The 13,972-nt window shown below is 52.2% G+C and overlaps 8 protein-coding genes across 8 annotated transcripts; 1 reads left to right on the forward strand and 7 right to left on the reverse strand.

The window, feature by feature from the left end:
• Positions 1-96: 96 nt before the first annotated feature.
• Positions 97-2,087, forward strand: APUU_70050S (uncharacterized protein; the record flags this gene model as incomplete). Its single annotated transcript, XM_041694881.1, has 3 exons — positions 97-560; positions 617-1,758; positions 1,837-2,087. The coding sequence occupies 3 exons, from the start codon at positions 97-99 to the stop codon at positions 2,085-2,087; spliced, it is 1,857 nt and encodes a 618-aa protein (XP_041560666.1).
• Positions 2,088-2,328: 241 nt separating this feature from the next.
• APUU_70051A (uncharacterized protein) lies at positions 2,329-4,013 on the reverse strand (the record flags this gene model as incomplete). Its single annotated transcript, XM_041694882.1, has 4 exons — positions 2,329-2,971; positions 3,015-3,286; positions 3,345-3,445; positions 3,500-4,013. 4 exons carry the CDS (start codon positions 4,011-4,013, stop codon positions 2,329-2,331), a joined length of 1,530 nt encoding a protein of 509 aa, XP_041560667.1.
• A 692-nt stretch (positions 4,014-4,705) lies between these two features.
• APUU_70052A (phosphatase PAP2 family protein) lies at positions 4,706-6,055 on the reverse strand (the record flags this gene model as incomplete). Its single annotated transcript, XM_041694883.1, has 3 exons — positions 4,706-5,333; positions 5,381-5,922; positions 5,981-6,055. The coding sequence occupies 3 exons, from the start codon at positions 6,053-6,055 to the stop codon at positions 4,706-4,708; spliced, it is 1,245 nt and encodes a 414-aa protein (XP_041560668.1).
• Positions 6,056-6,203: 148 nt separating this feature from the next.
• On the reverse strand, positions 6,204-6,518 carry APUU_70053A (uncharacterized protein; the record flags this gene model as incomplete). The annotated part of the gene is made up of 1 exon (XM_041694884.1): positions 6,204-6,518. The coding sequence occupies one exon, from the start codon at positions 6,516-6,518 to the stop codon at positions 6,204-6,206; it is 315 nt and encodes a 104-aa protein (XP_041560669.1).
• A 507-nt stretch (positions 6,519-7,025) lies between these two features.
• On the reverse strand, positions 7,026-7,761 carry APUU_70054A (uncharacterized protein; the record flags this gene model as incomplete). Its single annotated transcript, XM_041694885.1, has 2 exons — positions 7,026-7,546; positions 7,602-7,761. 2 exons carry the CDS (start codon positions 7,759-7,761, stop codon positions 7,026-7,028), a joined length of 681 nt encoding a protein of 226 aa, XP_041560670.1.
• A 383-nt stretch (positions 7,762-8,144) lies between these two features.
• On the reverse strand, positions 8,145-9,647 carry APUU_70055A (uncharacterized protein; the record flags this gene model as incomplete). The annotated part of the gene is made up of 1 exon (XM_041694886.1): positions 8,145-9,647. The coding sequence occupies one exon, from the start codon at positions 9,645-9,647 to the stop codon at positions 8,145-8,147; it is 1,503 nt and encodes a 500-aa protein (XP_041560671.1).
• A 1,234-nt stretch (positions 9,648-10,881) lies between these two features.
• On the reverse strand, positions 10,882-12,276 carry APUU_70056A (Zn(II)2Cys6 transcription factor; the record flags this gene model as incomplete). Its single annotated transcript, XM_041694887.1, has 2 exons — positions 10,882-12,135; positions 12,187-12,276. The coding sequence occupies 2 exons, from the start codon at positions 12,274-12,276 to the stop codon at positions 10,882-10,884; spliced, it is 1,344 nt and encodes a 447-aa protein (XP_041560672.1).
• A 582-nt stretch (positions 12,277-12,858) lies between these two features.
• APUU_70057A (uncharacterized protein) lies at positions 12,859-13,627 on the reverse strand (the record flags this gene model as incomplete). Its single annotated transcript, XM_041694888.1, has 2 exons — positions 12,859-13,175; positions 13,243-13,627. 2 exons carry the CDS (start codon positions 13,625-13,627, stop codon positions 12,859-12,861), a joined length of 702 nt encoding a protein of 233 aa, XP_041560673.1.
• Positions 13,628-13,972: the final 345 nt, after the last annotated feature.

Consider the following 13,972-nt stretch of genomic DNA (forward strand, 5'->3'; position numbering starts at 1 on the left):
CCTCTGGTGGTGCCTTTTCTCCTGGTTCGGGAAATACCCGAGTGCAGCTATGGGAGGATGGGCTGCTGTTAAAAAGAAAACCACAAGAATATCCCAATGAAAGGAAACAAGAAAGTCTCTGGAGTCAATTTGCTACACAATGTAGGATCATCCATATCATTTCCCTCAAGCACCGAAGTCCTAACTGCTTCCAGGTACACCACATCATACGCCTTCTTCGAGGCACTATGGGAACTCGGGGTGAGGAATTGCTTCGTGAACCTAGGCTCCGACCATCCCAGCATCATGGAAGCCATGGCCAAGGGCGTCCTCGAGCGACCAGACACTTTCCCGCGCATCCTGACTTGTCCAAACGAGATGGTCGCCCTGTCCATGGCTGATGGATACGCACGGGTCACGAACAAGCCGCAGTGCGTGATAATCCATGTCGATGTGGGCACGTCTGGACTCGGTGCTGCCATTCATAATGCGGCGACGGGGAGAGCACCTGTTCTGATCTTTGCTGGGCTCTCGCCGTTTACCCTTGATGGGGAGATGCGTGGGTCAAGGACCGAGTATATGTAGATTTCCACCGCTGTTGTATTCCTTTCGGGGTAGCGAATAACCGTGTATATAGTCACTGGCTGCAAGATGTCCCAGACCAGAAACAAATCGTTGCGCAGTACTGCCGATATGCAGGCGAAATCCGCACAGGCAAGAACGTCAAGCAGATGGTTGGCCGCGCGCTGCAGTTCGCTACCACCGATCCCAAGGGACCAGTGTATCTGATGGGCGCGAGGGAAGTCATGGAAGAGAACATTGAGCCTACTACTTTGAACCCCGAGCACTGGGGCCCCTGCGGTGCGTCCGCGTTGCCAGCTCTTGATGTCCAGCTGCTCGCAGAGGAGCTCGTCCACGCAAAGCAACCGCTTGTTATAACAGGGTACAGCGGCCGGAACCACAATTCTGTGGCGGCCCTTGTCGATCTAGCTAATACCGTCAAGGGTCTGCAAGTGCTGGATACTGGGGGCTGCGATATGTGCTTTCCAGCGGACCATCGCAGCTGGCTTGGAATGGCATACGGATCGCACCCTGCAATCCAAACGGCAGATGTTATTATCATCGTCGACTGCGACGTGCCCTGGATTCCTACGCAGTGTCGGCCACACGAATCGGCACGCATCTTCCATATCGATGTTGACCCATTGAAGAGACTCATGCCCCTTGCTTATGTCCCTGCATTGCGACGATATACCGCCGATTCGCACACCTCCCTCAGCCAGATCATATCGTACATTCAACGCTCGACTATACTCCAGGCAGAACTCATCTCCCCAGACTTCACAGCGAGATGGGACACACTGCAAGCCCACTACTTGCAGCACATCGCCAACCTCGACCGCCAATGCACCCCAGGCCCAAACAACACCTTCAACACCTCCTACCTCTGCCAGCAACTCAAGCACCTTCTCCCCTCTGACACAATCTTCGCCGTAGAAGCCGTGACCAACTCCATCCTAGTGTCAGACCAAATTCGCGCAACACACCCAGGGCAATGGATCAACTGTGGCGGCGGCGGACTCGGCTGGAGCGGCGGTGGAGCCCTAGGTATCAAGCTGGCCGCGGATGCAATGAGCGATGCACAGGGGGATTCGAAGAAGAAGATGGTCGTCCAGATCGTCGGCGACGGGACATTTCTTTTCAGCGTGCCGTCTAGCGTGTACTGGATCTCGCACCGGTACCAGATTCCCATTCTGACCATCGTCCTGAACAATAAAGGTACGTCGGCACATCAACCTCAACCCGTGGTCTTTGAATATCAAGGTAAAGTGCATTTATTAATTCCTTATAACACAGGCTGGAACGCACCCCGTCGATCCATGCTCCTCGTCCATCCGCACGGAATCGGCTCAACGCTCAACAACCGTGAGCTGAATATCTCCTTTGAGCCCAGTCCAGACTACTCGGGGATTGCGCGGGCAGCCAGTGATGGTAATATCCATGCCGCTCGAGTGCAAGAGGCGGACAAATTGGAGGCCGTTCTTAAGGAGGCTATTGGAATTGTTCAGGGCGGGACTTCGGCTGTTGTCGATGCGTTTGTACAGTGATATTGCAGCGCTGTGTAGTTACTTGCAATATTCTTGATGATGCCATCTCAATGATTGATTCTTCCTTTCAGAATGTACTCTAGATACACCCTAGTAGTTAAATTTACTCTGGTTATCCCCCTCAGTCAACTGCTACCTCTATGCTGTCATCCTCCGTAAGCTAGCAATGTATATCCCGCGGAGTAGTATACATAGACAACCCCATCATCATCCCAGCCTATTAATTAAACTGGTAATTAACCTAGTAAGTAAACCTAAAGTGTGGATGCGAATCCCCCAGATTGCCCACCTCCTGCTCATCCAGTCGCAGCAAATAATCGCGCTTCCCCTTTTCACGGCTGCGATTCTCGCGTACAAGCATGAAAAACAGCACCGTCGCAGCAACGACACACACCCAGATCAATGCAAGACACGTCCCATAGCCAGAGCGATAGTACGGCGCCTCAGAGTCGATGAAGATATTGCTCGCGACAAAGCCACCACAGTTCCCGAATCCAATCTGCACCGCCGACGCAATCGCCTGTTTATAGTGTCCGCTCATGTTATTGCTCAGCCAGCCGATGAAGATAGGCTGCGCGATGTAGCCACCACCGACGACAGCATAGAGGGCGAAATACTTGACCCCTGTTGTGACAAAGTCCTGCGCGAGGAGGATGATATAGCCCACTGTTGCGATCACACAGCCGGCCATTGCGAAGCCGAAGCGGTGCTTGCATCGGTCACTTAGCAAGGACGTGCAGAGAGTTACGGCTGCTGCCACGACGTAGACAGGCACACTCATCACCTGGGCCTGTAGAGACGTCCAGCCCATCTCCTTCAATATAGTCGGGGTGAAGAACGATGCTGCGTATCCGGTGTTCAAGACCCCTAGATACATGATTGTCCTATACTGTCAGCTACCTTCTCCTGCCAGACTTGAAGACGCACCCCAGATATATTTTGGCATCCATCAGGATGCGCCGAACAGCAGTCTTATCGAGCCGATCCATTCGATAACCACCCTGATCATTCTGTAATCGGGAATGCAATATAACCCTTTCTGCGTCGTTCAGAAACCGCGCTTTATCCGGCCAGTCCACGATGAAGAATTTGGCTATAATGGCAATGACCGTCGTAGCAAGGCCCTCGAGTATGAAGATCCAGCGCCATGATGAGTATCCCCGAACGCCATCCATGTACGCCATTCCGTATGCCAGGAGCTGTACAGCAATTAGATACCACAAGTCTGGACTTCGACTTCCACTTCGATGAACTCACTCCGCTAACTGCTCCTGCCAGTATGGCCGACGCAAAGAACAGGGTTAGGCGCCATTGCAGTTCATATCGTTTGTAATACATCGAGATAAGATAGACGCATCCTAACATGGCCATCAGTCTGGCGGAATCAACCGAATCACGGTAGTCCAACTAACCCGGCAAGAAGCCAGCCTCAAACATGCCAATAAAGAACCGGCAGGTCATTAGACCGCCGTTATTCTGAACAAACCCCTGGCAGATTGTCGTAATCCCTAATTCAATCAGCCAGTTTCCAAAACTACAGTACATCATCAGCCATGGCCTGAACGCACCCCACAACGCCATAATCGAGCTCAACCACGTCGACGGCGCAAGTCTCTTCATAATGAGATTACACGGGATCTCGCACAGAATATACGGAATGAAGAAAATAAACAGCGCGAGGTTGTAGTCATTCCCTTCCATGCCGAGGTCTGCCTCGAGGCCTTGCAGGCGCGCATTTCCGATGTTGATTCGGTCCAGGAAGGCAAGGAGGTACAGAACCATCAACACTGGGACAACGTGGACATCACATTTCCAGATCACGCGTCGTTCTGTCTTGATGTCTTGGGCTTCGGGCTGTGGTTTGGTGTCGGCGTCGACGTCGTCGATGTGCTTTAGCTCGATGTCTTTGGGTTGTAGATCCATCATGATAAACCTATAATGCACAACCTTGAGTAATTCGGATTTGAAAAGTGGACAATTGGATCTGGTAATTGAATTGTACGCAATATAAACCGTCCAAAAACCGAGGGAGGCACTCGTCCCCGACACTTGAATACTTCCCCCAGCATCTTCCCCGCGATATCCAAGTGGGCCTCAGACCTGTAAATGCGGGGTGAAGCTTGGAAAGACGCCTCTTCCCTCATTCAGCAAAGGATTCCCTGTGGGGCTTGGGAAGCATGTCGGCTTTTACCCGTTGCTGGGAGTTCGGGTAACTGCCGTGGGGGAACAAGGACGTCTTCAATTGCGCGGGTGACCAGACCAAGTCGGAGATTGGCTATCAGATCACAGTTTGTTGTGGTAGACCGGGCTAAATCATTCAGTCGAGTTTGGTTATCAGATCATATTTGGTTGTGGTAGACCGGGCTAAATCATTCAGCCGCTGTTGGTTGTCATCGCATGCTACTTGGGCGAGCTATTGCTGCTGATAAGGTGGGTGACGGGAAATCTCAACTAGAAAAATGTCCTCAATATATTCCTAAATATTATGTGAATTGAAGTCAAATCACGCCTATTATATGCTTGTTGCATGCTATATAGATATTATACCAATATGCAGTGGACAATGCGCCGGTTGCGCCCGTTTCCGTAGATATATATACGTAATATGTCCAACTTAATTAGTTGTGTTGCAGCAGGTGCTCCGACTCCTCGAAGTTGTCTTTCTGCATGTGCCAGTTGCTGTTACGAAGTCTGCTGCCGGTCGTTGGCACGGGCTTTTCCAGGCGCGTCACCCAGAGGAAGATGTCCTCTGCCGGCAGTAGGACCAGCCAGATCCGGTTGATGGCGAAGCACATCGCGACGGAGAACATCGCTACGGTCGCATCGAACCAGTAGTGGTTTGCCGTGGCGACAATCACCGACAACACGAGGAGAGGATAGAAGATGCCAAGGCCGACAAAGACCGCGGTGGTGGCCATAGCACGCAGGGTCCTCCGGCCGCCGTTGAACAGCGACCAGAAATTGGAGTGATAGATAAACGTCGCACCGATACAGAAAGCATAGGTAAAGTGCAAGCTCGGCATGGCTGCTAGTTGGTTGACCATCTTCCCGCCGACCCACACACTTTCTGCGTTTTCCTGGCGCACGGTGTCGTGGAAGTTGTATGACTCGGGAAGCAGCCGCGGGGGCATGCACGGGTAGAAACAGAAGACTATAAACGCGACAAAGTTTCCAAGCGTCATCGTGCGGCGGACGGTAGCAAATCGCTGATGATCAGGGGCGGCCCAGTAGTACCATGAGATGAACCTATGAAAGTCAGGCCCGTTGCCTCCAGTTCTTATCAGGAAACTTACGCGACGGTCCCTGGGATGTGGACCAGGGAGTAGATCCGATTGAAAAACGTCATCCACCCCGGATGTCCATTGAGAAAGAAGGATTGGAAGTCAGATTCTTCGACAGGGAAAAATATGCTGAAAATCGAACGGTGTTCCAGGTCGAGGATAGAAATGCCGTGGTCCTGCGCGAGCTGCACTACGTCTGTTCCAGCGGGAGATAGCGCCTGCGCTAACGCCTTTGTGCACGAGTAGAACGCGTAGTTGAGGATCCAGTAAAACATCTCAACCAAGAAAGGGAATTTCTGGACGAAGCGGCTGTGTATGTGACGGGCGAAACGAGAGGAATTTGGCGTGCTGATCACGCAGCAACCGTATGATCGGCGCTTCGCGGGAGGTGAGCTATTCAAGCCATTCAGATCGTCCGGCAGCGGTACCGAGCTTGCTTCAATGTCGGCCTTGAGGTACTCTCGCTCGGCGACGGGGTCACGGTTGGTGTCGAGGACGCTGAAGTGTTTGTAACGGTTCACGTAGAGGGAGATAAGCATAATGCTCACGACGACCTAGTCAATAAGCTTGTTAGATGATCTCGGGGGCACGGTCCAGATCAGGGTGACACACGATCGGCTCGAGCCATGAGTGGGAAGCAAACTGGGGTTTACCCAGATCGATGTTCCCGGTGGAATTTGTCGACATCTCTGAGTCGCTGGATGTGGTCGATCACGATTCACGACTCGCACCGTGGCCGAGTGTTGGGTAGCACAGCCTGCTGGCTTACGGTAGAGATGGACCAAGGAAAGGAAGCCGTCCTGAGCGTGATGGAGATGGAAACTGGGGGCGAATGCTAACCGGGTGGGGTTAGAGCAGACGATAGGGCATTGAAGTTATGGACAGCAAAGATGAAGCTCAAAAAATAGATCAGTATATATAGAAAGAAATCAAAGAATGGACGCTGAAGCTGGGCAGAAAAGGACAACAGGCTGACACGCGACAGGGAGAGAGGGAGAAAACGAGGGAGAAAGGGAGGAGGCAGGTCAGCTGACCGCCTCAAAACTGAGACTCTGCACAAATTGAGGACAATAATAAACTGCAAGAAACTGCAAGTCCAGGTCTGGCTTGACCTGCCCCTGCTGCTGTTGATTGGCGCAGACTCGAGCATCTCGTACTCGTTTTTCGGTGGTCTTCAGCCTTGTGAGCTGCGTGGGTCTGCTCGCGTGAACACTAACTTTTCAGCCCAGCAGGCACCGAGATAGACTCCAAAGGTCAATTGTATCGATGTTAACATTCCCAGTCTCCCAAACTGACCCTCTACGCTCTACGCTCTCGACAGCACCGACACTGCCGCTCAATTGCTGGATGTCACGCCAGCTGACAGCCCACGCGTCGACCGTAACCGCCGGGAGACCGACTCCCCGACGATCCATGGAACATCCACCAACTCCACCGCATAAAGTGCAGAATTATTGTCAAAGTCAAGGCTTTTATTGCTCGGCTCACTTGGTTCCGCGTATACGGAGTCCGGATGCTTCGCGTTGTCTCGGAACTCGGGGCATTGACGGAGATCCTGATGCACAAAAGTGAAGGATGCTTTAGCTTAATTCCGGTCGCAAATCCGCTGACAAAGAAAATAAATAACTCAAAAGCCAACCAAGTCAACTAAACCAAATCATCCCAGAACAGCCTGTCCCTTGACTCCCTCGACTCCCGCGGGCCCCGCCCAAGAGTCTCCCAGCTCCGAGGTCGGACTGCTTGTGAACGTGATTGTCCGCGTGGCTATCGAGTCCAACACCACCGACGACGTTGCCGCCGCCCGCACCACTCTTGAGCTCAACTCTGAGTACGAGGAGCGACCCTCGCTCGGATACGAGGCTGTCACGGTGAGCCTCGTTTTCGCTCGCCGCACAGACTCGTGCAGATCCCACGCGGTGACCACCTCGTCGCTATCCTCCTCCACAATGTGAACCTCGTCGTACCACAGGATCTTCTGGTCGAAGCAGACATGGCCGCTGATCTGGAAGCACTCTAGGCCCTGGGGGCAGCAGTGTGCTTTGCCGCTGTGGTGGTAGCAGTAGTCTCCTGGGAAGCAGTGGTCGGCCGAGCAGCAGTCCTGTGTTGAGGGAATACATGAATCGTTGCATTGTTTTTCGTCTGGCTGGCAGGACAGACTGTCAAAGTCGCTAGTGATATCTTGGCAGTGTTAGCTTGTCCAAGGCGTAGATGAATCAAGATGTGGGATACTTACTCTGGGCCGGCAGTGGTGTCTGCTCATTATATGTGATGGTCTTCGTGACCAGAGCTCTGTAGTCTCGACCTGAGTCTCGGTCGGCATCTAGAACATCCTGGTTCGCAAAGGAAATCGAGGAGAGAGAGAGAAGATAGAGTAGAGTCTGGTTCAGCGACATAGTTCTGGATCCACGGTAGTGCAGTTGGAAGTAAGAAACAGTCTTGGATACAGGGAGATAAACAGAGATATATACAGTCACTCTTTCATTGTCCACTGTATTCATCATTCTATAAATGGAAGCGCCCTTTCATTGTCAGTCCACCCTCCTTGACGTGCATTAAAGGACCGGCCCGCCCCCGGCGCCTACGACTACAGAGTAACCGCCTACAGAGTAACCGCCGCCTACAGTGGAATGCAGTTGGATCACACTTCTTGAGAATATCATTGGCATTCGGGCTGTTGCCGCTCATCATTGTCTAAACCATGCAACAAGGGCGGCTAACAATCATATCTAGTCTCCAATTCCATACAGTTAATGTTACTTAATGTTACGCTATACAATCATGGAAACTGCCACCCCCCAGTCCGCGCACTAAAGAAGCCATCCGGATCATACTTGGCCTTGATGCTCTTCAACTTCTCATACCCCCCGTACGTAGCCAGCGCATTCTGGTCATGCGCCGCATCATTAATAAACAACGGCAATCCCTCGGTCGGGGGCACCGCCGCGACAAGGTCCCTGTAACTGTCCTGCACCTTCTGCAAATCCTCCTCCGACAGAAGCGGCGACGCCGTCAGCAGATAATTGACCCAGTACCACGGCCCATCCGGCATCTGCATCGCATTGCCGCCAAAGTTCGAGGTCGAGGCATCCGTGAGCGACTTCGGGACGGGCTGGATGTCGAACGAGGTCAGGATGTACTGGCCCTTGTTCTTCTCGCTCCAGGCGCGCCACTTCTCGTACAGATCGTTCAGGTTGTCGATGCCCTGCTTGTCGCCGCTGTGCACCGTGACCCGGAAGCTGTTCCGACCAGCATTGAGCTCTGCGCTGCCGGGGATAGGCATGTTCACGACAGTGTTGTAATCCGTCTTCTTAAGCGTATTGGCAAGATGCGGGATATCCGTGAAATTCTTAAACACATCCCCTGCGTCCTCGCCATCATAGACCAGGAACATGATGATCGCCTCGTCGAGGTTAAACTCCAGGTCCGGGGTGGGCAGTTTCATATACGTCCCAATGATCGCAGCCTTGGGGTCCTCGTTATACCGAACAAAGTCGCTGATCGCATCCAGCACAGCCGAGTTCTGCTGGAACAGATAAATCACATTCCCTGCATAGAAGGTATTCGCCGGGTAACTCTGGACCGTATACTTCGTGACAACACCATAGGAATTCCCACCGCCGCCACGTAAACCAAAGAACAGATCGGGGTTACTTTTCTCAGACGCAGTAACGATCTCGCCAGAGGGCAGCACAACCTCAAGCTCCCGGAACGAGTCGCAGGCCATTCCATATTGGCTAGACAGATACGAGAGACCACCGCCGAGGGCAAGCCCCGTCCCTACACCCGCCAACCGCGCACCCACAACGGTGCGATTCCACTGCGCAAAGTACTCGTATACATCTCCAAACGTGCCGCCGGGCTGGTACGTCGCGAGCTTTGAATCTTCATCGTACGACTTCTCCGTTAGAGACGAGAGATCGATCAGCACGCCCTTGTCGACAGACGAGTAGAAGTCGTTAGGGTTATGTCCGCCGGCCTTGATAGCGAACCGGGAGTCGGATTTGCGGATCGCTTTTATTGCGTCGGAGACGTCTTGCGCTGAGGTTGGATAGACGATGCAGGACGGCTTGTATTTGTTCTGCTCGGTGTTGAAGTACGAGGTTTGCGAATTGATGTATTGGAGGCTTAGGGTGTTGGTGACGACGGTCTTTTCGCCGAGCGACTGCGTTAAATTCCCACATGCCTCTGGGCCAGGTCCAGAAGAAGCAGAAGCAGCGACTGGGAGGGCCGAAAGGGCCAGGGCTAGAAGGCCACACCCTGACGAAATCTGGGGAAGCATGTTTCTTAATGCTCGGTTCTGCAGGCAGGGAACGGTCCTCGTCGATGAAAAGGGGGATACGCCGTTAAATATTCAAAACCCACATTGCAGTCTAGCAAACAGGCTTAGAGTAAAAAGAGTCTATGTATCAATCCTAATCCTGAATGAGCTGATCCTTCGTTTTGCAATCCCGTCTCAGCTCCATTCCTTGTAGTCAATCCAGTCGGCCATACGGATATACGCGATACGCAATACGCAAGCCGATAAGGAGAGCTCGTTCCACGGGGACTCCATGCCGAAAAAATGGGATCAGCACTGGCGTATAGAGCCGGATTTAATTGGCGGGCCTATCATTAAATTCAGGTCCACTTGAGCCGGAGAGCCATGAACTGAGAGCCGGTCGAACGTTGCTAAGAAAGATGCACACTGAAACCCACGGGATATGCTGTTCTGGAGTATCCTGGCCAAATAATACACCCAGATTGGTGCCTCTAGGGTCTACAGTGTACTCCATACATTTATGCATCCGTGCCTGTACGCCTGCCCACTGCAGTTGATGGTTCACTGACGATCAACGGCCGACTCTAATCTTCACGTGGACCGCGGGACTGAAGCTGACTCGAAGATTCGAGTCTGGCATGTTTGTGCCTTGGTTTGTCTACCGGTTGGCCTTTGGGATTTGCACAGGGAAGATGCCTTGACTCCTTGAGTCGCAGATTTGGAAGAGGTGAAACAGCCGACACTCGGCAGTTGCCTCAAACGCAGTATACGTATAGGACAAGATGGACACCATAAGGTCTCCAGATCATATTGGCGCATAACTGGTTAATATTGATAAAGGCCATTCTACAAGTTCTTCAATGAGTCTTCCATCTTCCATCTTCCGATCGTTCCGACTGACTCGCGACATACCCCGGATTCCCCACATAGTCCCTTAACCTTCAAAATTCAAATACTCTCGTGGATTGTTAACAGTCCGAGGATTCGATCGGACGACGTCGACTGGTGGCCAAAGCGCAGTCGTATAGGAGACTCGACGATTAGCCAGGATGCAGCTTGACATCCACGCCGGTCCCGCCATCAACGTCGCACAATCGGTAAATCTGTGAATCTGTAAATCTCGTAACTCTCCCGTTTCAGGTGAGACAGGATACTGGGCATATTATCATATTATCATATTATTCATGTGACTCTCTATGATGCTTCTCAGTCTTCCAGGCCTCCTCCATATTACAACTTATAATTCTAGTGCAATTCATCCAGCATTCCGAGCATCAACAACCAACAACGGCCATTCAATCCATGCCCTTCGTTCCTGTCCCAGGACCAACTCGGCACTCGCCACAAATCGTTGAGGGAGATTGTGAATCCACCATTTGTCGCAAGTAGCCCTGTGCAGGACGATCGCATAGTGGGCGAGCACGACCATCGCATACCCATTCCCGGCCTCAACCATGCTAATAAAATCCGGCGACAGCCTGATATACCACGTGAAGACGCTCGGGATATCGTCGAGTCGTCCAACCGAGAGCTCTGTATGGATCTGACCTAAATCCACAGACAATGATCCGACAGCGCGATTCCCGTGAGGCCGCAGAACAGTCAACTGGGTGACCATGGCAAAGGTATCGCGGAGGGAATTCAGAGCGTCGGACAGAGCACATGAATGGTGCAAAGGGATTGCCGGATTACCCTGCCACAGACCATTCAACGCTGCCAGGTGCCCGTCTTCCACCCTGATCCAGCTCATCGAGGGCTCGCTCAGCATTGGCGGACTATATCGCTGGATGACAGGAGCAAGAGCGCTGGATGAAATCCACCGCTGGCATCTCCAGAATATCCCGAAGATATTGTGCATACCGTGGGCAACTCTTGCAGCATTACTCGCGAGCTCTTTGACAATCTCTCCCTTCTTGTCGGACTCTTCAGACTCTGTCTCCCTCCTCGCAGCGCGTAGCAAAACACCACACTCCTCATTAACATTCGCAAAATCAAACAGCACCACAAACATCGCAAACCCAAACAACGCCGCCGAATTCTGCTCCGTTATATCCCTTAGCGCCTCCGAGTACTCCGGCAGGGCCTGGTTAACATGGAAAGCAGCCTCTGCGAGTAAACTCCGCGACGATGCCTGAGACTGCCCTGCAAGGTGAATGTAGGCGACACTGAGGATCCCATGACCAACGAACGGAAACGACGTCGCTATCTTCGGAAACTCCTCGCGGAAAAGCTTCTGCACAATCTCCTGGTATGAGAAGCTAGGAGCCGTGCGCGTCTGGAAGTGGCAGTAGAGCTCATAGTCGCGCGTATTGCTGCGACAGAAGGGGGGAACGTCTCCATACGATATCTGCGCAGGAATCCCATGCAGTATCTGCAGTGATGAAGCATTACTATTCGGGGCTGTAATAGTAGTGGGTTGGCGCTGTATTGTAGCTGGCTCGAGGTATCTCAAGGAGCACTCGATATTGCGCTGAGCGCAGTTATCGCAGATGGGCTTTTTCTCATCGCACTATCCAAATCAATCCACTGCCCATTACGGTTCATGGACTGGTGTTTTTACCTTAATTCTCCGCCGCTTACACGGTAGACAGCCGTATCGCGACTTATGGTGGAACTTGCGGCCCTTTTTCGCGGGCGGGAGGCTGGCCATTGCCAACTGCGTGGGATGATCTCATTACCGGAGAATAGTAATGGGCATGTCTAGATGTATTGCAGCATAACTCCGGGACTCAAAATCAAGTCAAACGTGCAAGAGTTTCAAGTGAACGGACGGGGCGATATATAACAATTGGCGTGCCAATCCTAATCTAACTGGGTTTCAGCCCACTTAATGCGCCAACGGCTCTCCAACTCGACGAGTAGTCGAGTACTAGGGCCTGGGCATTTCAAACTTTGGGTGATCTCAGACTTTTTAATGCCGTTTAAGGTTTAATACGAATGTGCTTACCATTTGCTTCTTATTCAACGTGTCGTCTTATGGTTAGGTCGAGCAAGACTTCTACCCGGTATTATCTTCTATATAGAATCCGTTATTCCTCTTTTAAATGATCTATCACTCGCTATAAGTTCTAACTAAGATCGATCTATTTGCGACTGACGCTGGCAGCCTTCATATATGCCGGTAATATGACCAAAGGCTGTGATCTTCCACCCTTATTATCGGATTACGAATTCACAGACTCAAAAAAAAAAGAAAACAAAACAAAACAAAACAAACGCTAGGGTATAACAATCAAGCAAGCTCAGAAGGTTCTTGCTTTGCAGGCATCGTTCCAGAAAGCTCGTGGCGCAAGTGTGGATCAGCAGGCATCTCCTTTTGCACGGGGGACTGTTCATGCAGCTCAGCCGGGCCACTCTCGATCTGGGTTTTGGTTGTATTGTTGTTATAGCTGCTCGAGTCGGTGAAAGCCTCTGTGGCATTTCTCTTGTTCGACTGGCGACGACGACGGAGGAAGAACCATATTATGCCCACGATTATCAGCGCTCCGCAAACACCCCCGACGACACCACCCGCTATCGCGCCTTTGTTCGTTGATGAATGCTTTTTTACTGTTATTCGACATATCACTTAGCTGCTGATTCAAACTTCGGCGTCAAATGGTTTGAGAAAGCATACCCGCGGGCTGTGGATAATTCCCTGCATTCCGCACATCAGAATCAGCCGTCGAGATCCAATCGCCGGTGCCACAACCCAGCTGGCCAGTGGATTGATAGTAGTAGCCCTGTTCACCAATCGTCGGGTCGCAGCAGAAGTATCCCGACTCATAGGTCCAAAGGGTCCATGTTGAATTGGCACACTGAGGCTGCGGCGTCAAGTCCCCTAGCTCGCTGTCAAGGTCGCACTTCCGATAGCCCGAGTCGGTCACATTCGGTCGTGACGGATCAGGACAGCACGCAAAGAACTGGCCCCAGGTCTTTTCGCCGTGCTCGCCGGGAGGGCATACTTCGGTTGTTGGGAGGTACCGGCGGACCGGCCAGCCAGCTCGAACCTCCTCGGACATGGGAATTGAGATGATACAGTCAAGCTGAGAACAAAAAAGGGGGGAGCAACGACAACAGGGCAGGCAGGAAGAAAGGAAAAGAGCGGAGAGGGCTCAAGGTGACATGGAGAGACCCTGGGGCGGAGTATGGAGGATCGGTTAGCAGTGGAGACATGAGGCTGTGAGGCTCCTTGACATCTCAGCAGCCTATAACAAAAGCTCACGCATCTCCAAATGGGGCCAAACGTGACAATCATGGCCCTCCATGGAAACGATCGGCTTGAATCGGCCAGATATTGAGTTCGCAATCGCTGTCCGGGCGCACGCATCCAGGCCTGGTACGCGCGTTTGGTTGGGTGTTTTTGA

This window comes from Aspergillus puulaauensis, chromosome 7 (assembly GCF_016861865.1).
Source record: "Aspergillus puulaauensis MK2 DNA, chromosome 7, nearly complete sequence".
Taxonomy (NCBI): Eukaryota; Fungi; Ascomycota; class Eurotiomycetes; order Eurotiales; family Aspergillaceae; genus Aspergillus; species Aspergillus puulaauensis.